The sequence below is a fragment of the Eleginops maclovinus genome, chromosome 24 (assembly GCF_036324505.1).
Source record: "Eleginops maclovinus isolate JMC-PN-2008 ecotype Puerto Natales chromosome 24, JC_Emac_rtc_rv5, whole genome shotgun sequence".
Taxonomy (NCBI): Eukaryota; Metazoa; Chordata; class Actinopteri; order Perciformes; family Eleginopidae; genus Eleginops; species Eleginops maclovinus.
This window is the reverse complement of record NC_086372.1, coordinates 10256072-10277781: the sequence shown is the minus strand read 5'-3', so window position 1 is coordinate 10277781 and position 21710 is coordinate 10256072. Positions and strand designations below refer to the sequence as shown.

The 21710-nt window shown below is 43.3% G+C and overlaps 2 protein-coding genes across 21 annotated transcripts; one reads left to right on the top strand and one right to left on the bottom strand.

Annotated features, from left to right (window-relative positions):
• Nucleotides 1–182: 182 nt before the first annotated feature.
• ube3a (ubiquitin protein ligase E3A) lies at nt 183–8459 on the bottom strand. 3 transcript variants are annotated; one of them, XM_063877719.1, is made up of 11 exons: nt 8178–8459; nt 7469–7513; nt 6289–6593; nt 4912–6164; nt 4659–4803; nt 4222–4427; nt 3926–4090; nt 3690–3845; nt 3533–3606; nt 3203–3346; nt 183–2910 (listed from the first exon to the last, which is right to left on the bottom strand). In XM_063877719.1, exons 1-11 carry the CDS (start codon nt 8252–8254, stop codon nt 2790–2792), a joined length of 2691 nt encoding a protein of 896 aa, XP_063733789.1. In that variant the 5' UTR covers nt 8255–8459; the 3' UTR covers nt 183–2789. The 3 variants fall into 3 exon arrangements, with proteins under 3 accessions (XP_063733789.1, XP_063733791.1, XP_063733790.1); XM_063877721.1 differs by having other exon boundaries at nt 8230–8458; XM_063877720.1 differs by having other exon boundaries at nt 6289–7513; nt 8230–8458.
• A 3099-nt stretch (nt 8460–11558) lies between these two features.
• On the top strand, nt 11559–21274 carry ddx4 (DEAD (Asp-Glu-Ala-Asp) box polypeptide 4). 18 transcript variants are annotated; one of them, XM_063877867.1, is made up of 23 exons: nt 11559–11747; nt 13046–13072; nt 13171–13219; nt 13418–13465; nt 13542–13580; nt 13914–13934; nt 14014–14061; nt 14315–14347; nt 14444–14470; nt 14594–14623; nt 14747–14785; nt 14864–14899; nt 14962–15006; nt 15084–15226; nt 15696–15848; nt 15922–16076; nt 16204–16333; nt 16409–16575; nt 16653–16798; nt 20008–20107; nt 20179–20449; nt 20730–20825; nt 20926–21274. In XM_063877867.1, exons 2-23 carry the CDS (start codon nt 13055–13057, stop codon nt 21001–21003), a joined length of 1872 nt encoding a protein of 623 aa, XP_063733937.1. In that variant the 5' UTR covers nt 11559–11747; nt 13046–13054; the 3' UTR covers nt 21004–21274. The 18 variants fall into 18 exon arrangements, with proteins under 18 accessions (XP_063733937.1, XP_063733934.1, XP_063733944.1 ...); XM_063877864.1 differs by having other exon boundaries at nt 14315–14359; XM_063877866.1 differs by lacking the exon at nt 11559–11747 and adding an exon at nt 12068–12137 and having other exon boundaries at nt 14315–14359.
• The last annotated feature ends 436 nt before the right edge of the window (nt 21275–21710 follow it).

The following is a 21710-nucleotide window of genomic DNA, read 5'->3' as shown; positions in this document are numbered from 1 at the left end:
ACACTTTAATGATCAATAATTATAAAACACATCAGATATTATTCTGAATATGCACAACGACTGCTTTTACTTCAGTCTGGTTTATGTCCAAACGTCTGCATAAATGATGACGCTTCAATACTGCCTCCTCTCTAATGTGTGGGACAATGACCTGTGGACTCAAATCAAGATTTCAAGCAATACAAGTTGGAAAAAAGCTGTCATTTATTTATTTATTTAGCATGTTTTAACAACACTGAATACATGTAGCCTTTCATCAGTTTGTTTCCGAGTGTAATTATATTGAAGAAAACGGCTTCCCTTTCCAAACTCAGGTTGACCTTTCACACGTCCACGTGAGCAACAGGGTGACAGCGATGCTGGACAGCCGACGCCAGACCTGGGCTCAATACCCGCTGCTAGAGATCCTTGGTTTTAACCGACACAGGAGCTCCACAGGGTTGAGGCTGCTGCACCGTTAAACATGCAGTACAGTCCAATGCATCACCAGGCACTCCACAAACGGACTCCAGTGAAGGTTAAAAACATCAATACTAAGTATGTATTTGGCCCAGGTCCGGCTGAAAGCATGACAAAGGAAGAGCAATGGAACAGAGAAGGGCCCAGGGGCTCTGCTGCAGGCCGAGCAGCCGAAACACACATCAGATCCTCTCCAAGACATGACGTCACACATCTGCTCTGAACATGTGAGTGTCCTCCTGGATCTCTCTCGTGCTCTGGGGTTTCGCAGACAGTGGATGTTGTCTGTTTCTGGTGACTCTCGATGGTACTGGACGTTAAAAGCAAACAGCTAGAGAAAGATCTAGGAGGATTCACATCTTGAAAGAGATTCCCTCTGTACTTCCTGTACGACCACTACTGATTGAACAATACGTGGGTCAAGTGGTTACACCTGAGCCAGCTGCATTCACCGACTGGTCCATTTAATAACCAGTCTGATGAAAGGGCCGGTGTGTTAGCTGTCTGTGTAGAATCTTTTCTTTCTGATGTCCAAATGTCTGCTTTACAGGGTGTACTCTTTACACTCTTCAAGGTCACCATTGGCATTCATTTCCTGCTGGTAAGAAATATATGAGCAGACTCATGAGATGTGTAATCTAAGTAAAGCCTGGCTTGAAAGTCGTCACTGCACTAGCTCAGAATCAGACTTGGACATAAGTAATGCACAGTGGATGTTCACCAAGTGGTTGATGCGCTGGATGCACAGAATAGTAGAAAAGAAAATCTGATTTCATTAAAGAAATGCACACAGGTTTGTCCTTAAATGGAAACAGACTGTAGTACACTTACCATAGTAACTGGATGAGCTTAATGCAACAAACTGAAGGTCTGTGTGAGGCGCAGACAGGGTTTAAAGGGTAAAGCCTGCTCAACAAAAACAACTACGACCCTGTTCTGTTGGAGGATGCTTTCACAGTAAAAGTGCTGTTAAACACATTGTTAGACTCTTCCATCGACAGTGGTAACACCTGCAGTCATTGACAGTGGCAACACAACCCAGAGCCAGCAAGACAATCCAGGACATGTTCAGCTAACTCAGGACAGAGGGAGCAGGAGGACCGTTAGCCTGGCCTTGCTACATATGTGAAACTGAAATATACACAGCGATGATATTTGAATTCCTCCAGGTCAAAACGTCAAGATGTGCCCTAAAGTAGTTCCATTTTTAAAATGTCACTGTCAACAGTTCTCTACCTCACTTTACTCATTTGGACTCTATGCTAGATACATGATGTATTAAATGGAAAGGTGGAACCACAGCCAGAGACACAGGTCCGATGGACTGAGCATCACAGAGCTGTCAGACATCATGTGGGCTTATCAGTGTGACACTCAGCCGGGGGTTTCACCTCTCCACTGACTGTCAGCTTGGCACAAGAAGAGCTCCAGGTCTGAGATCATCATCAGAGACTTGTCTACATGATCCTCCAGAACGTGCACATAGTTCCAACCGCGCTGATATATAAATACTGTTTTATTTAGAATCGTCAACACAGGAAGACATGGAAATAAATCAAACAATCATAGCGACCTGTGGCCAGAAAACAAACATTCTGAAAATGTCTAAGTGCACTTACACAGCTCTGACATGATTTTAGTCTAACCTGCGGTGCCCCACCCCCCCCACCCCAATGAAAAACAAACAAAAAACAGCTGTTCCATAATGTGATCTAACTGTGTACCTTGTTCAATCATGGGTTAAGTAGAAGCACTAGCTGATGGCTGTGAGTGGAATGGTCAGAGATCCTGTGGGGAGTTCCATATTTTGTGGTAGAGACTACCTTTTCTCTGTCCACTGTCTGAGAACGGGGAGAGTTCAGGTCTGCTTTAACTTAGATTTGTTCAATAACGGGGTTTGATTGATTCTTAATGAACTGTCCCAGATTTACAGCGTTTAACATTAACCCTCCCCAAGTATGTCACTTTCACAAAAAGGCAGGCATGAAAATAACCCATCTTAACCTTAAAATAAATAATAAGGAGCATGATCCTCCGTACATAGAAAAGACGGGGAGACTGCTTCACACTCACATAATGTGGATGTGGGGGGGGGGTTTGATCAGGAGGTCTCTCTGCTTACGATGACTGATGGAGGATGATGCAGGCACAGCAGAAGAACTACTGCAGCTCTAGTGGAACCATTGCTCCTCTTTCATGAAGGACTTTCCTGAAATCATACTCTTGCCTGTCTTCTGTCACCTTTTCAGTTGTGTCTGATAAGGAAAGGCGGTGCAGGGTTTCATGGGCTTGCTGAGAAGGAGTCCGTTTCACCGTGATGGAGCAGGGGCTCAGAGCATGCCAAACCCTTTGGCATAGGTGATGGCTTTCAGCAGTCTCTCCTTCAGCTTCTCCCTGCAGCTGTACTCGGGCAGCAACAGCACGTTAAAGCAAGTGTGAGACGTTGGTAACCTGCGGAGACAAAACATCATGGCTGCTCAGGAGGCGACATCAGGCTCAGACCAAACGCTTCAGTCTGTGCAGAACAAAGTGGAAGAGTGCACAAACATGACCCTGTTTAAGCATCAACTAGGACTGAAACAATATTCCAGTTATTCTCTCAAAACTATGAGCCCAAAAGTAAGAAAATAGAAAAATAAAATCCACTGAATTAAAAATGAGGACACAGCTGTAGCCGTAAAGGTGAGCACGTCCTCACACACTAGAGGAGCAGCTGGGGCAGCACAGTGCAGAGGTGGCTCACCTGTCCGTGTCGGGGCCGTTCTTAGCAATGATCATCTTCAGTTTGCCCAGCCCCCCCACAGGTGCTCTGTCAGTGCCGGTGGTGAACTGCAGGAAGAAGCGCTTCTGCTCCTCACCGAAGGAGTGCAACGTCTCCCAGAACTCCCTGCGAGCATACACGCATGGTTAGAAAGAGTGCAGCGTAACATCTTATTAGAAGGGTCCCTCGTTAACAACATTGAGGACCTATGGGTAGGTGTTGTTGAAGTTGTGCCTTTTAGTATTAACATAAAGGTGCTCCAAACTGATGAATCATTAGATGTACTTTGGTGCATACACAAACACTTCTTACTTGATGATTCGAGAGTCTCTGTTGTAGCCTCCATCGTACTCTGTTGTTTCTTCAAGTGCTAGGAAGTCCAGGTTCTGCAGTGACAAAACAATGATTGAAATGAAGCTCATTTGAAATGACGTCCTAACATGTTTAAATGTCTCTTAACGAATCTCACCCTGCTTCCACAGATGAGGAGCTCGATCTCCTCCGGCCTGAACAGGTATTTGAGCGGGGACTCGTTGGTGACCATGTGGAAGCCTCTCCTGAACGCCTTGAACTGCTTCTCCACGCTTTTGTTCAGCATGTACTCTGCATACTGAGCCACAAACTCCTGCAGACACAAAAGAAGAACTCTGAAGTCTAGTGTTTCAAACTGTTTGAACATTTCTTCCTGCCTTCTTGCATCCTCACCTTTCTGTTGTCATTCGTTACTGGAATCTTGTCCCCGTTTTCCCTTAAATCATGCATGAGCGGGTTCCCAAACAGGTCTGTGTGGGAAATCTGGAAAGTGATCATCATGTCCTCTTCCACGCTGCCCTCGTACTCCATCAGCTCCTTCAGACTCTGGTGCAGAACCTTTTCAACACAGGCAGCAAAGACACATTTCATCTTGAGTGCTGATCACAGGCAGCTCACAAACCTGGCAGACAGACACATGGATTATGCAGCTAAAGAGCAATGACAACATTTGCTTAGATAGTTCTTACCGGGTTGGCGTCAGCCAGGTCCCTAAAGGTTCCTTTCTTCCCCATCAGCTTCCTGTAGACCACCATAGGAAAGTGGACATCCAGAATACAGTTGTTGTAAATGGCCAGGCCCAGAACGATTCCGATCAGAGTGTACTGGCCCTCATTTTCAAATGATGAGGGGTTGAACCAAAACAGTTTGGTGTGCTCGTCGTATCTGAACATGCCTGCAGAGGGAAAACAAGTCACAGAAAAGGTTTTAATACTGAACTACGACCCCTGAACCTCACAGAGGACTTTAACAAGGTACAATGTCACACTTGAGATTTACAGGCTGAAGTTTAAATGTTGGCCTATGTCCTTTAAAGGCACAGTCTCAGTTTTGAAGTCTTTAGAGTATCAAGTGTGTGTCCTACTTTTGGATTTGCAACATAAATGCTAGTTGTGTGTTTTCTCACCAATATCAGGGTTGAAAATCTCCTCCACCACCAGCTGGAAGAACTCTTTGGAGACACCTCCTTCATCCACACCTTGCTCTCCCTCAAACTCCACATACAGCTGCTTCTTCAAGTCTGCAGGATTCTCCATTGCTATCATCTCCAGCTACAGACACACAAGCGGAACAGAGAAGTGCAGTGAGTTACAAACTGAACCAAGTATTACAAAGCAGCCTGAATTCTAGTTGCACGTATTGAACTGGCACACACGTACCCTGACCAGCGCGTCGTCAATGATGTGGTCTCGGCGCACTTTGAGCCTCAGATAGGGATTGAGCTGCTGACCCTGCACCAGGCTGTAGAGCACAGTGATGCGCCGCTCGCTGTACATGCGGATGCGGTTGTCGTAATACAGACCCAGGTTCTTTGTGACGGCATTCAGAATGAAAGGGCATGTCATAAAGGAGAACTTGTTTTCAGTTTCAACCTTAAAGAAAGTGTAGTCCTTGTCCATCTCCAGCACCTCATTTAGAGGCTCGTTGACAAACTCCTCAAAGGAAATGAGCGGCCGCCGGCAATCGTTGGTGCGGATCCCCAACTCTGTCTCCAGCGGGTCCACCCGGGGGCCCTTCTTGTTCCGCCGCTCCTCACCCAGCAGCTCCTGCAGAGTGAGCTCACTTGACTCTGGGATGGGCTCCTCGTCCTCTTCCTCGTTGTGCTCCATGTCGAGGTCACCCCCGAGCACGTTTGCATAGTAGACAATCTTCAAGCATTTGGTGGATGCCACCACTGCATCATCGTCGTTGACCAGGTTGCGGCTGTTGAACTCGTTGCTGATCACTTTGTATGTGATGAGCTGCTGGAAGGTCTCCACCATGCGCCGGATCTGCTCCGCGCTGTAGTGAGACCACAAGCCAGCCAGCTTGGCCTGAGCTGGCAGGGGGAGTTTGCTCATTGCCTTGCAGAACTGTGGCAGGGCGATCTCCAGGTACTCTGGGCTGTGGAGGTTGCTGTTCTCCATCACTATAATGAACAGGTTCAGGTAGTTTGGGTCTCGTGAATAAACGTTGTGGTACGTCAGGTCGCACTCCACGTTGGGTGAGAGGTAGACCAGCGCATTCAGGAAGGCGGCTTCTATCTTCTCATTGGAAAGCAGCCGCTCATAGACCCGCCGCACAGCGTCAATGTCCACCGACAGCTCGTCAGGGGAGAGCCTTTGGACTTCATTTTCCCCTGAGGAGCCCTCGCCGAGCCGAGCCGATGAAGAGGAGGCAGGGGAGTCTTCCTCCATAGCTGTAGCAGAACAGGCTGCGGCCTCCTTCTCATCCTCATCCTTGTCCTCATCCTTACCTTGAAGGGACTTGAGCTCCTCCTTAGTGTGAGGTTTGGATCTCCGGAAGCTCTGAACTAGGCCCTCTGCACTGGAGAACACCCGGCCTATTACCCTGATCAGAGGCGAGTAATCTTCCTGCTCTCCACAGATGTCCAAAATCTCGTACACTTTCTCCTCTGTCAGGTAATTCACATCTATGGTCAAAAAGTATAGAAAAACAGAAATGAATAACACACTTTCACAGCTGTACGACAGCATGTTGCTCTCCACTCTATATATAAACAGTACGTGAATCCTGAATATCTGGCATCTACTCACCTTTGAAATTGTCCCGGACAGAGTGGGAATCTTTATGGTTCAACTGGCTGTTGCTGCAGGCTGAGTTGCTGTGAGCGCTACTGCCCAGGTAGGCTGAGGCAGTGACTTTCTTTGAGGGGTGGGGGTCACATAGCTTAGCGTTGACCTTGTAGAGCTCCAGCGCTTTGACTGCCGCTGCGTTGTTATCCATGCGGTTGAAACCGACTGATGAGGCACACCAGGAGTTGGAGCACGACTCATTCCCACAGCCTTCTGTTAACTGGTGGTAGTAGCGCTCTATTAGATGTTTGGCAGCTGCTCGCTTCCTGCACTCAGAGGTGAAGCACAACATGTTGTCACCTATTTTCATCATTAACAGTAATTAGTACATTAGGAGAGTGATGTTGCAGAAAATAGTTCACATCTTATAAGTTAGGAGTTGAGTTTTAATCTCTTCTAACAACCCAGGACAGTTGCAGCTGTAGTTTGGCTTTCATACATTGCATTCATAAATATAAATGTATGCAACACGTGTTTGTTTTCTTTCTTTAATGGTTGACTCTAGCTGACAAGCATCCATATTCTGCACTCTCAGATTGATCCTTGTTAAGCGACACATTCAATACGTTGGAGTGTTCAGAAAACTCTGAACGGTAATTACACTAACTCACATATCAGCCGGATGTGATAGAGCCTTGTTGACAGATACGAGTTTCTCTTTTTTAAAGGCTCTCTTTAATTTGGGCAAAACATATCATTCTTGGCCTATTATGAACAAAACAATTCAGGTCTATTTAAAGCACTATCTTTATACACCAAGCGTTCAACCATGTCTTACAGATTTAAAAATGCTAATGCTATTTTTAATTGAACCAGCCTCGTTAAATAATGACATCATTTTCAAACTGTATATAATACTTCAATGCTCTGCACTACCAAAGGATCAACCTGGAAAAACATATTTGCAGAGACCTCTTCCATAGAAGCATTCTAGTGTCACTTTTCTGCAAAGCTGTGTCACTTTGGTTCACCAATTACATACATGGCAACAACAAAACTGTCAACAGGTTTCTACAAAAACAAGAAGTGAGAACAGAACAGATCTGCGGTGTGGAGGGGGTGCAGTCCTACATGCATAGACACACAATCAGACAGTATATATAGCGTATGGAATTACAAGTATAACACAAGTTCGACTTACATTCGGCTTGCTTCTGGGTTTGCTATTTCAGGCTCCTCGTATTCTCTAATAGAGCAAACAGACAATAAGAATGAGAGCCACAGCAGAGGTCACGCTGTGCTGCTTTGACATGATCAATACAACATGTACATCCACTTTCTGTCCTGCATGTAGCATAGGCTCTCAATGTGCAATATTAAGGCATATTTTTCATTTAAGACTCAGATGGGATTTAGGAACGATGAGAAAATGACATGCTAGCCATAAAGCAACATTAGAGTCGGTGTAGAAGCAGGTAAGCCTTGTGTGGATTTGGCCCTCAGTCAGTTTACTCTGATACAAGTGTAAATACGTGTAGGCTGTTAACGTGACTGACTGTCACCATTAGCGAAGTCCTACAACCTAACCATAGAGGAAATAGGGCAAGTCAAGTAACGCTAGGAGAAAGGAGAGGGATCTGCACATCCTGACGCTGACTTAGCAAGCTAATATAGCAACAACTAGCTAGCACGCTTTCCTTATTTCAACTATTGTAATTATTCATTCAGAAATGACGTTTTCAAAGTCACTTTTTTAAAGCAACCAGTACTTGCTGTGAAGTTTGCCTGATAGTATTCCTTTAAACAACAGAGCAATAGTAGCCATAGGGGTCCCAAATACATGAAGCTAGCTAGCTATCACTTTCAGCGAGCTCCTAGCATCCCCGTCTCTTTCCTGCTGGCATCCCCACCTATGTGTTCCTCCTGCGGGGCTAGTCTCGGCCTGTGGTGGCGCACACTCACAGTCCTCCTTCTCGTCGGAATTCATACGACACTTTATCCTCAGGTGTTTCTTATCCTGTTGCTGTCTGTGTTTGTATCAAGTCCTCCACAGGATGGTTACACCTTCAATAGCACGGTGGTTCAAGTCTAAACGGGATATTTTATTCAAAACTTCATTCACGGCCTTCGTACAGCAGGCTCTTCCCTCTGCCTGAGGTTCACAGCCATCTTGACTTCTCCATAAACCAACATCCCACAATGCACTGCTCCTAGCTCAAAGACCTGCTGGAGTGGATCAGAGCACTTCGAGGAACTGGACTCACTTTAATCACCATTATACAGAGCAAGCGATTCAAATCAGGCACATTTTCAGATTGTATTCTCTATATGCATAATATATTATGGGATGATGTCTATAGAACAATATAATAACCTATATTATATAAATATGATATATATATTACAGTTTTATTCATGTTTAATTAGCCTACTATCAGAGGTGGGATTAAGTAAACATTTACTCAAGTACTGTACTTAAGAACAATTGTGAGATTGTACTTTAGTTGAGTATTTCCATGTTATGCTACTTTGTACTTTTACTCCCCTTCAGTGGCAAATGGTGTACTTTTTACTTTTCTACAGATTAGGATTACTGATGGTAAATATAATCTCCCTTAAATCAGACTGTAGTTCCCCTGCAGTAAATCCAGCAGCTACCCTGCAGTATACAAAGCATTCAAACTAGCTGCACCTTTACCAGCTCTGAGAACACTTTAATGATCAACCATTATAAAACATATCAGAGATATTATTCTGAAATGGACCAATCAGACAATGACTACTTTTACTGTCACTACTTTAAGTACATTTAGAGGAGAGTACTTTCTACTTTCACTGGAGGAACATTTAGAATACTTTCACTGTGACAGAGTATTCCTACACTCTGGTACTTCTACTTTACTCAAGTACAAGACCTGAGTACTTCTACTTCACTCAAGTACAAGACCTGAGTACTTCTACTTTACTCAAGTACAAGACCTGAGTACTTCTACTTTACTCAAGTACAAGACCTGAGTACTTCTACTTTACTCAAGTACAAGACCTGAGTACTTCTACTTTACTCAAGTACAAGATCTGAGTACTTCTACTTTACTCAAGTACAATATCTGAGTACTTCTACTTTACTCAAGTACAAGACCTGAGTACTTCTACTTTACTCAAGTACAAGATCTGAGTACTTCTACTTTACTCAAGTACAAGATCTGAGTACTTCTACTTTACTCAAGTACAAGATCTGAGTACTTCTACTTTACTCAAGTACAAGACCTGAGTACTTCTACTTTACTCAAGTACAAGATCTGAGTACTTCTACTTTACTCAAGTACAAGATCTGAGTACTTCTACTTTACTCAAGTACAAGATCTGAGTACTTCTACTTTACTCAAGTACAAGATCTGAGTACTTCTACTTTACTCAAGTACAAGATCTGAGTACTTCTACTTTACTCAAGTACAGATCTGAGTACTTCTACTTTACTCAAGTACAAGACCTGAGTACTTCTACTTTACTCAAGTACAAGACCTGAGTACTTCTACTTTACTCAAGTACAAGATCTGAGTACTTCTACTTTACTCAAGTACAAGATCTGAGTACTTCTACTTTACTCAAGTACAAGACCTGAGTACTTCTACTTTACTCAAGTACAGACCTGAGTACTTCTACTTTACTCAAGTACAAGACCTGAGTACTTCTACTTTACTCAAGTACAAGACCTGAGTACTTCTACTTTACTCAAGTACAAGATCTGAGTACTTCTACTTTACTCAAGTACAGATCTGAGTACTTCTACTTTACTCAAGTACAAGATCTGAGTACTTCTACTTTACTCAAGTACAAGATCTGAGTACTTCTACTTTACTCAAGTACAAGATCTGAGTACTTCTACTTTACTCAAGTACAAGATCTGAGTACTTCTACTTTACTCAAGTACAAGACCTGAGTACTTCTACTTTACTCAAGTACAGACCTGAGTACTTCTACTTTACTCAAGTACAAGACCTGAGTACTTCTACTTTACTCAAGTACAAGACCTGAGTACTTCTACTTTACTCAAGTACAAGATCTGAGTACTTCTACTTTACTCAAGTACAAGATCTGAGTACTTCTACTTTACTCAAGTACAAGACCTGAGTACTTCTACTTTACTCAAGTACAAGACCTGAGTACTTCTACTTTACTCAAGTACAAGACCTGAGTACTTCTACTTTACTCAAGTACAGATCTGAGTACTTCTACTTTACTCAAGTACAAGACCTGAGTACTTCTACTTTACTCAAGTACAAGACCTGAGTACTTCTACTTTACTCAAGTACAAGATCTGAGTACTTCTACTTTACTCAAGTACAAGATCTGAGTACTTCTACTTCTACTCAAGTACAAGACCTGAGTACTTCTACTTTACTCAAGTACAAGATCTGAGTACTTCTACTTTACTCAAGTACAAGATCTGAGTACTTCTACTTTTACTAAAGTACAAGATCTGAGTACTTCTACTTTTACTAAAGTACAAGATCTGAGTACTTCTACTTTTACTCAAGAACAAGATCTGAGTACTTCTACTTTACTCAAGTACAAGATCTGAGTACTTCTACTTTACTCAAGTACAAGATCTGAGTACTTCTACTTTACTCAAGTACAAGATCTGAGTACTTCTACTTTAACTCAAGTACAAGATCTGAGTACTTCTACTTTACTCAAGTACAAGACCTGAGTACTTCTACTTTACTCAAGTACAAGACCTGAGTACTTCTACTTTACTCAAGTATAGACCTGAGTACTTCTACTTTACTCAAGATCTGAGTACTTCTACTTTATCAAGTACAAGACCTGAGTACTTCTACTTTACTCAAGTACAGACCTGAGTACTTCTCCCACCTCTGTTTGCAGTACAAGGTTGTAGTAGAAGTAGAGTATATTTTACATAGTGTTTTTATAAGGCACTATTTCAGTCTTATCGGTATATGAAGAACTACACCTTTGACTGTAGTCAGTGTTCACTAGGCTGCAGTTGTGAGGTTTTTTGCACTGCCTGATTGAAATATGTTCGTAGGCCTTTTCAGTTTTAAAGACTTTAAAGAAAAGGAATCAAGAAATAATCAAGTGCAGAAGTAATCCAAAAAGTTACATTTCATAATATATTTTTTGGCAGGGTAATTCATATTCTGTTAGCCTACCTATTACGTTTTAGGTCCCATTCTGAACACTGCACGGTTGCTCAATAGATCAACTGCTTGGTAATCGTCTTCATATTCAGTATTCAATATACAGCATTCTTTTAAATTCTTTGTTTTCTATTACCAAAAAATTGCAGTTGGGTTGGGCAGCAGAACTGGCAACCTCAGATCGCTGCGCCGCGTGCAGCTGTGCACACTTTGCGCGCGACCCTAAACTTGACAGACATCGCGACGAGCAGAGCCAATCTAGCCGAGACACGACGAGATAGAAAGCCATCATATTCATCTTGAGAAGCATTCATAAAGGTATGGTCATGAAAGTTAACAAGATGTTTTCCCTAAATGCTCCTTAAACAGATTGAGATAAACAGAATGTCACCACATTTTACTCAACTTCGGAATTAGTGCGGAGTTAGCAACAAGGTGTGGTGCTAGCTACAACTAGCTAGTTGTAGCTAGCGCCACACCTTGCAAATGAGCATGGCCGTCACCTTCAAATGATATCACATGTTCTTACCAAACACAATATTAATCGAAAGGTTTCTAATGTATTGGAGTCTTTCATTGGAGTTCGGAAACGATGAGGCATGAATGAGCCCGACCTGCTTTTTAACATTAGTTTAAACTGCACGAGGAGATGTCTGCACACTGCAAATGGGGTTGGCTTACGAATTTTAGTTCAATCGAACAATTAAAGTAAGGATGTGATATTCCTCCTGAGGTTTGTTGGTTTGAATTTAATATTTGCCATCTTAGCTAGTTAGCTTAGCAGCAGCTTCGCTAACACCACGAGGTCGCAGTTACGTCACCCAGTCTACAAAGTACTCCCGATTACTTTCGAGCAACTAGGAAAATGGACTTGCATTAACTAAAACGCATTTTACATGTTTAATAACATATATGTATTTAATGTAATTTCTTAGTTGTTAATCTTGTAATGTGTGCACAGGTAAGGTGGTGGGCTGAGGGTGAGGGGGGGAGGCGCACAGGGTGAGGTAGGCCTGCTTCTCCCATGAAGAAGCAATCTTTGGTTTTATCAATTCATGACACGGTTTTTATTATCATTACTTTTTTAAATGCGTTCTGCAGAGAAGGGAGGGTGGCGTTGGTCCCTGTTTGGAATGAGAGGAACCGGACAGTAACGGGGAGAACATCGGTCATACTTAGTGTTTTGGAAGACCTTCGTTAAGGAGGCAGGAGAGCGTTGGTTAGGCGGCTGCTGTAAAGTGCTGCGGGAAACCCTGATGTATATATTTCAGATTTGCTTGGCCCTGTCCTTGAGATAGCTTCACAGCCAAGCTACACCAACATCAGTGGTGGAAAATAACCAAGCACTGTACTCAAGTACGCATTTCAGGTACTTGTACTCTACTTAAGTATTTATTCACTGTACCACTTCATGCTTTTACTCAACTATTCCAGGGGATACATTGCACTTACTAACTACATTTATTTTAAACTTCTACTAGCATTATCAATGAAGCTAGCGTTATCAATGAAGAGCCCTTAAGCACATCTAACCCCACCTCTGAACATTTGTCATGTTAACTTGGAACCTGTTCTAAGATCTGAATATTGACCTCATGGTATGATTTTTCTTTAAGGTGAACAAAATGGAAGATTGGGAAGAGGTAAGCTAGTGTACTGTGGAAGCGCAAACAAAACCAGTTGCTGACTTTGTCCAGCTGTGTTGGGTCAGCACCTGATGTGAGTTTATTGGTCTTTACAGGGAACTGGTAGCAAAACTACTGCATTAACCAGCTACTACGAAAGTGAAGGTATGTTGATTGGAAATGATTTAGTGACCATTATTTGCCCCTCCATTTTAAGTAATGAGTGCATGTACAATGAACTGGCCTGTCCTTAAGATTACATTTTGCTTTTCTTTGTGAAAGTTGAGTACAGGTATTTGGAAAAATGTGCATGTAATGTATATATACGGTAAGTGATACATTATTGGACATTAACACCTTTAGGACCACAAAGAGACTCTTCAAACTCTGACCGGGGCAAATATGGAAGGGGTGAGTATTGAAAGGATGAAACATAACCATCTCTGCCCTAGAGGGTACAAATGAATGTTCTTTTGCTTCTTTCCAGGTCGTGGAGGCAGAGGAGGATTCAAAAGTTCATTCTCAGGTTACCACTCATGTCATATTATTTAAAGGGTACTGAAATAACTGAATATCCAGCATAACTTCACGTATAGTCAACTACCACATCACTTTTCTTACTTAATAACTTGTGATGGGAGACATTTTACACACGAAAGAGTAATTGAATAAATGAAAGTGGTCATAAGATTTGGCAGACTGTTTATACCAAAAACTATTGTAATTGATTGCATGAAGTAACTGGGTTTATTCTAAACTCAAGAAAAACTCCCTCTTCATGCTCAGAGAGGAGGAAGGTTAATTTCATAGGCATTGTTTAAGGAATCTTAACTCATTTGGTGCTTTGACCTTTTTGCAGGTGTTGATGAGAATGGGAATGGTAAGCACTGAGCAGGATAGTGTCTTATAACCTAGGCTCAGTCCTTGGTTCTACTCATCCTCAAATGTGTTATTCGCAGATGGTGGCAACTGGAACAACAAAGAAGGAAGTGGATTTCGAGGCAGAGGTGAGGCGTGAACTGAATTTAACTAGTCAGTGCATGAGCTGTAATTCAGAGTCATAAAGAGTTGTAGCATTTATTTTACAAGAAATGGGTCCTTTGTGGCCTAAGAGTGGCACTGTTTGGCAAACCACTAGTTGGTTATCTCTCCATCCCTTGTATTTTGTAGTTGGTCAGTTGACTGATTTCGATTACCATTGAATACTTTTGATGCATTTCTAAAATAGTTTGTGTCCTGATGGCCTGTTTATTCTGTCAGGCCGCGGAAGAGGATCAGGCAGCACGGATCAAGGTGAATTACCCGGTAAGGTTCTTTATATGTCGGGTTCTAATGCCGCTGAATCTGGTTTCTCTGGATGCATCCAAAACACATTCATCCCTTTTACAGGAGAGGGAGATGGGTCGTTTGAAACTGGTAGGACTTTTTCTTTTGTTACACGCAGATATAAAAGAAACTGAAGTTATTCATCTCCCCAGAAGAGTAATCGTTGCATCTTCTTAATGTGAATCTGATTTGAGTATTGTATGCTCTGAACAGCGTTCGGAGGCAGAGGAGGTTTCCGACAAGGTACTTCTGGATTTAGTCATTATGTGGACAAAGGATACTTAGCTTGAAGTTAATTTTCTAACTATTAGTAAATATGTAACCTTGTTTTTAAGTGTGACTTACAGTTTATGGTTGTGTTTAAAGGTGGAGAACAGGGATCCAGAGGAAGAGGCGCCGGAGGAGGTAAAAAGAAAAGCAAGCCGTTCACATCCTAAAGCTCTCTTTCTTGCAGAAGGTCCAGCATGTCTTGTTTGATTTCAGGCTACCGAGGAAGAGATGAAGATTGCTATGCTCAAGGTAGTTAAAGTGTTTTGATGATTTTAAGTCAATCATGTTATGGACATCTCACTCTTACACAGGCGCTCCTAAAGATCCAGAAAACAAAGGTGGCTTTGATCAAGGAAGTAAGTAAATTAGCCGAATGATCTGATGACGCTTGTTTGATTTCTGCACCACAAATTAAAAACATGTTTCATTGCAGGACCAAGGGTCACATATATCCCTGATGCACTCCCCGAAGATGAAGAATCCATCTTTGCCCACTATGAGAAAGGCGTCAACTTTGAAAAGTATGATGACATGCTGGTGGATGTCAGTGGAAGTAACCCCCCACCGCCTATCATGGTAAGAAGTGCTCGATAATGAATGGATTCATGAATTAGTTGAAAAACAAAAGCTGCTGGTCTGCAATGAGCAATTACAGATGCTTGGTGATGATAGGCATTTAAAATGATATGGACTTGATTTATTTGTACTTGGTATCAATCTACACTGGATGGGATCGTTCCTATCTGTGGACCTAACAATGACTTCAGTCGACAGTGAGGTTTCACTGAGCTGAAGGCTGGCCCGACAGAAACTAATAAAAAGCACGGAAACTTAAAATCATAAATTCTAATCCTCAGCAGCATGACACTGGATTCTCAGTTCTACTTTGAACTAAGGTGACTTTACAAATGATATCTTCCAGGATGAGCTGCCAGCTTACTGGCATCTCTTACAATACAAATCTGAACCACGGTGTGGCAGCGGATATCAGCTGTTGGTGTTTCATTTGTTTTCATCTTTTATTGATTGAAACCTTTTCCTTCAGACTTTTGATGAGGCAGCATTGTGCGAGTCACTTAAAAAAAACATCATCAAAACGGGTTATGTGAAGCCCACCCCCGTTCAGAAGTACGGCATCCCCATCATCTCTGCAGGCAGAGATATCATGGCCTGCGCCCAGACTGGATCTGGTAAAACGGTGAGATGAGGGAATGACCTCTTGACTGGAGTTAGCTTGTGGATACACTTTGAACATGTGTATCTTCCTCTAGGCTGCTTTCCTGCTGCCTATCCTGCAGCAGCTGATGGCAGATGGCGTGGCAGCGAGTTCCTTCAGTGAGCTACAGGAGCCCGAGGCCATCATCGTGGCCCCCACCAGGGAGCTCATCAGCCAGATTTACCTGGAGGCCAGGAAGTTTGCCTTTGGGTATGTTCCCACTAACTTTGACTAATATTCTTAATTCCCTTAAACCCCTTATAACACACCCGGCACAAAGTCAAATACAGCCCACACATTAAAGGTGCGGTTTTTTCGTGTCCTCTGAATGTTGTAGGACATGTGTGCGTCCAGTTGTGGTTTATGGTGGAGTCAGCACTGGACACCAAATAAGAGACATTCTGAGGGGGTGCAATGTGCTGTGTGGAACACCAGGGAGACTGCTGGATGTGATTGGAAGAGGAAAGGTAAACCGACTGAGATCTGTTTCTTTGATGTTGATGAGTTGCACGTTCTGAATGTTGGTGGTGCTCCACACACAGATTGGCTGCTCTAAGCTGCAGTACCTGGTGCTGGATGAGGCTGACCGGATGTTGGATATGGGCTTTGAGCCTGACATGCGTCGCTTGGTGGCCTCGCCTGGAATGCAGTCCAAAGAGAACCGGCAGACTTTAATGTTCAGTGCAACCTACCCTGAGGACATCCAGAGGTCGGTCCCTGATCCAACACACCTTCACTGTGAACGTGAGCTTTGCGTGTGTGAATTGTGCATGTGTTTTTTCGAAGGTTGGCGGCCGACTTCCTGAAGACGGACTATCTGTTCCTGGCTGTGGGGGTAGTGGGCGGAGCTTGCAGAGATGTGGAGCAGAAGTTGCTCCAGGTCACCAAGTTCTCCAAGAGGGAAAAACTGCTGGATATCCTCCAAACCACTGGTAGAGTTTCTGACCTGTTAAACAGCCTCGTGCTTTCTCGAATTCAGAAAATCTCTAAATACAAGAAAGGACAATCAGTAATCCGGATCCAGTCGGTTTAGACTCGGTGTTGCTGAAAAGGCTGCTCACAGTTTAGCTTCCAACTGAATCATGTCTTCACCCTCTAACTCAGGGGTTTTCAAACTTGGGTCAGGGACATGGTTTGTGGGCCGGCAGGACATTGCCACATGTAAAGAATGGTCCGCCCGCATTCATGGTAATTGGTCGTGTTTCCCTTTTTACTTTTTTCCTCTCTGACCGTGAACAAGAGGCCTATGTTTCGTTCACCATTGTGGCCCTTTTGTTTTGATATTAATGTCGCTTTGAATTTATCAACACATTACGAGTATTACCGTTAGAACGTCGTGGGAAATGGAATTGTTTTAAACTAATGATAAGGCAACTTCAAGCTGATAGATTTTACCTTGACTTTTAAAAACATCTATGGTAGCCTTATTCCTAATGGTAATGATTGCTATTCACCTTTAACCTCACCTTAGTATTCAACGTAACAGGTTCACAGAAGTGTACTCTCCACATATAATGATAGCGACGCCCATTTAGTATAGGTTGTATCACAGCAAACATTTCCTACCCTATGTACTAGTCTAGCTATATCTTGCTGCACAATGGATCGATTGAGGAGGAAAGTTGCTAAGAGCGAACGGCTGCCATGATCGAGGGCTTACAGGCTCCACGACAGAGGGACAGTCCGTTTCATTAGGGAAGGGACAGGCCTTCCCCTTGTGCGTCAAATTCTCGCCAAGATCATTCGAAAGCGATACAATGAGGAAGATGTTTCGGCTTCAGTAGAGACGACAGGTGGAGTAGGAGCCAAGACCACTTGTGTTTTTTTTGTTATGTTCAGCTTCTCTGTTGGGGCTATGGAACTTTAAATATACAGTGGAATGGAAACCAAGGTCCAGTTGAAGGACCACAATTGGATAGTTTGAACAAGTTGCTATTTAAAGGACAGGACAAAGTTGTCTACCAATGGTGTTGTTCTTATGCAAAAAAAGGATAAATCGCATGCAAATCCATCGGGTTTTTTCGTCAGTCCCTTAGGTTGAAATTGTAAGAACCATACTTTGTAGCGATTGCAGAGCAACTTGATAAAATTCACAGCAGCTCACAGAATATGTGCAGTAGTATCAGATAAAGGTGAAATAATGTGCCAAAAATTAAAATACTTTACCGGTGTTTCTGACAACCATTTCAATGGAAGGACCGATTGGTGTAAAATGGGAAAATCTGCAAAGACAGCTGATGGCAAAACTACACATCTTCCCTTAAATGACGAACTGACGATGGTACTATGGATGGCAAACCCGTTAACATTTGGGGGACGTACAGGACAGTTACATATGTGTGGGACATTTCTTTTTTGCGTAAACTCAGGGAGGAAATAAACATTGTAAAATTTTAATGCAATGGAGGTAGATTTTTCACTAAGTCAGAATAAATTCTCTGGCCCTGAGGTGTCAGTGTGCATTTAGTGGACAAAACGATGGGGCCCGAGCCTGACGTCAGCAAGACTGGGTACTGTTTGGCTGTAAGTGGTGGAGCTGGGTAATTTGGAATAGCTTATCATACTGTGGCTCCGTCTTCCTATAAGATTAGTGTGAGCTCGTGTGTGTTTCGATTCTTTTGCATAGCGGGTCAATTCAAAAAACTAAAACGTATGAGTACGCCGTTTATACATACCTATTCCGCCATACATGGAAGTGAAAAACCAGCTCTGCATTTGATGATTCAAGGTGTGTCGTTGGTGTGTGGGTGTGTGTGCTGTGTGTTTTTGTGGGGGCTATCTCACACGTGCTGTCCCATGCAAGCATGCTCTGATCTGGCTTCCAATTTCAACGATAGTTACTGGTTAACTAAGCTGGCGTACCTCACAGATGTTTTTGCAGAGCTGAACAAGTTGAACAGCTCCATGCAAGGGAGAGATGCAAACGTCATGCAGCTCTACGAGAAGCTCGACGCATTTGTGAAAAAAATGTCAAAGTGGATCGAACGAGTGGAGAGCAATAACTTGGCGATGTTTCCTTCAGTTGAGGAATACCCTGACAGCACTGACATCAACGACACTATATGTGAGCATTTGAGGAAGCTTGTGCGTCAATTCGCAAAGTACTTCACTGATTCGGAAGAGTGGCGCCGTGACAGCAAGTGGATCCTGCTCCCATTCAGTGACGATGCATCAGTAGGGTCAAGTCTGACGGCTGTGGAAGAGGATAAGCTGATTGAGATGTCCACAGACTCTGTCAGGAGGCATATGTACGACACACAGCCCCTTGTTAAATTCTGGATAAGTTGCCAGACAGAATTTCCACAGCTTGCTGCAAAAGCAATGAGGTGTCTTTTGCCCTTTCCAACCACATACCTGTGTGAGAGTGGTTTTTCTACACTGGCGTACTTAAAGAATAAGTACAGGGCTAGGCTTGATCCAGAGAATGACATGAGACTGTCTCTGTCTACCATTTCGCCACGAATAGACAGGCTGTGTGGACTTCACCACGCCCAGATATCACACTGACAGGTAGGCCTAATTCTCCCATGTTTTCACTGTTACGACCCTGGCGGGTTTAGGCCCCGCCCTGTGTTAATGGTAAGCCTGTTCTCTCTCCCTGCTTTTCTCAATCTCTCTCTGCTTTTCTCAATCTCTCTGTCTCTACAGCAGGTGATTGGTGACAGGTCTGTCCTGGCTGGGTTATAAAAGCCCTGACCAGCCAGCAGTTGAGGCTGCCTTGGTCTTCATTTGTTGGATTTTGGTTCTCCGGTGTTGTTGGATTTTTGTTCTCCGTTGTTGTTTTGTCACACACCTAGACTGACTTTGCATGACATTTTTAGTTACTTTTCCCAATACTGAATTGCACAACACTTTATTATTCTTTATTCTTTCTTTAAAATAATCTTTAATTTAATTTAATTTAATAAATCTACTTTTATTATTATAAAATCTGCGTGGCCTCTCTTTCATGTTTCATGCATTGAGCTATGCATGTAACACCAAATACACACGCGCACGCGCAGGCACATCAGTGGGCCGCGGATTGCTTTCTAGTCCGAATGGTGGTCCCTGGGACAAAACCAGTTGAAAACCCCTGCTCTAACTGAACCATGAGCAAGCATTTCTTGTCTGAATGTTGACGGTTTGGGGTTTGTTGCAGGAACGGAACGCACCATGGTTTTTGTGGGGACCAAGAGACAAGCTGATTTCATTGCCACTTACTTGTGCCAACAGAATGTTCAGACCACCAGCATTCATGGGTAAGTTATGGTTACATGTGTCTGTAGCCACACTTTGGTTTGAATGCTGATACGATTGTGTTTCCTCTCAGTGACCGTGAGCAGCGGGAGCGAGAGCAGGCTCTGGCAGACTTTCGCTCCGGCAGACGGCCAGTCCTGGTGGCCACTTCTGTAGCTGCCCGGGGTCTGGATATTCCAGATGTGCAGCATGTGGTGAACTTTGACCTCCCTGACAACATTGACGAGTATGTCCACCGTATTGGGAGAACCGGTCGCTGCGGGAACACTGGGAGGGCCTTGTCTTTCTATGACCCTGATGCTGATGGCCAACTTGCCCGCTTCCTCATTAGCATCCTGTCCAAGGTAAGATGACTTTAGAATTAACATACGTACTGAGCCTTTATTTCACTAATGAGCAGTGATTGCTATTCACACTTAGCCAGCGTACCCCTGTAGTGTTGCAACGTAAACAGAGGTTACACAGAAGGCTGTACTCTGCCATCAAGAATGATGCAACTGCCCATTTAGTTAGTAGGGTTTTATCACTTATGCCTGGAGTTATTGTAATTCCCCCTAAAACCCTGATGACTAACAGTGCAGGAGTACTCTGTGGCTGCATTCATGTGTTGTCTGTGATTGACAGGCCCAACAGGAAGTGCCCTCCTGGCTGGAAGAGTCCGCATTCGGTGACTCTGGATCTGAAGGCTTCAACACCTTCACTTCCACAGACTCCAGGAAGGTGACTGCTTCACGTTTCTTTTTTGGGAACGCTGTGTTATCAGTTTAGCCTTTGGTCCCCTTTGTGTTCTCTTGTCCTCACTGTCCTCGTGTGTCCTCAGGGAGGATCATTCGCAGCCAGCGGAGCAAGGAGCCAGCCGGCTTTTGCGGCTGCAGAAGAAGACGAAGTGTGGGAGTAGAGCCAAGCACTCAGCATTGATCGGAGTTATTTTTCTGTTTAGGTGTTCAGCTTTCTGCAGTTTGGTGTTCTCAGTTGGGACTATATAAAAATATCACAAGATGTGAATGGGAAACCAGGTCCTGTGTGACGTGACCACAATATGGATACTTGGTTTGAATTCAAGTTCATTTAATGGAGTTATGGAACGCAAGGTGTCTGATTCCATATTCCAATGTTGCTTTGTTTCTTACTGAGAAAACAAGGAATAAATCCGATTTGTTCAAATCCTCCATCTGTGTTTGATTCCAGTCAGTCCCTTACTTGATATTCATAACGTACTTTCATACTTTGAAATGGTCTGATCTGTCACAGTGCCTAACCTTACTTGATGATAAATATCTACACTTTGATCAGCTCAGCAGAGATACCACATGTAGCAGTCAGTACAGAATAAAAGGTGTAAACCTAACTAGTGCCAGAAGGGAAGTGAATAACTAATACGTGGTTACGCATAATGGATGTTTTCTGCTAGACCATTTCAATGGAGAGTGGCTTTACTTCAGAGCTGTGATTATAAAATGCAGATCTGACAAACCTGAAGATCTCGATGTGGCAAAAACTGAACACACCTCCCTTAAAGACAACATGAGGGTTGGTACTATGGGATGCACTCTGGAGACGGTGTGTGGTGGACGTTAAGACATTACAATGTGTGGGTACAGTCGG

Bases quoted from the DNA above. Each gene is read 5' to 3' on its own strand.
- ddx4 (XM_063877864.1), top strand. The intron at 15,227-15,695 runs GTAAGAAGTGCT...CTTTTCCTTCAG, and splicing joins ACCCCCCACCGCCTATCATG to ACTTTTGATGAGGCAGCATT. The intron at 20,108-20,178 runs GTAAGTTATGGT...GTTTCCTCTCAG, and splicing joins CAGACCACCAGCATTCATGG to TGACCGTGAGCAGCGGGAGC.
- ube3a (XM_063877719.1), bottom strand. From the start codon at position 8,254: ATGAATTCCGACGAGAAGGAGGACTGTGAGTGTGCGCCACCACAGGCC. The intron at 3,607-3,689 runs GTGAGATTCGTT...TTGTCACTGCAG, and splicing joins TCCTCATCTGTGGAAGCAGG to AACCTGGACTTCCTAGCACT. The intron at 3,347-3,532 runs GTAAGAAGTGTT...GTATGCTCGCAG, and splicing joins AGAGACTCTCGAATCATCAA to GGAGTTCTGGGAGACGTTGC.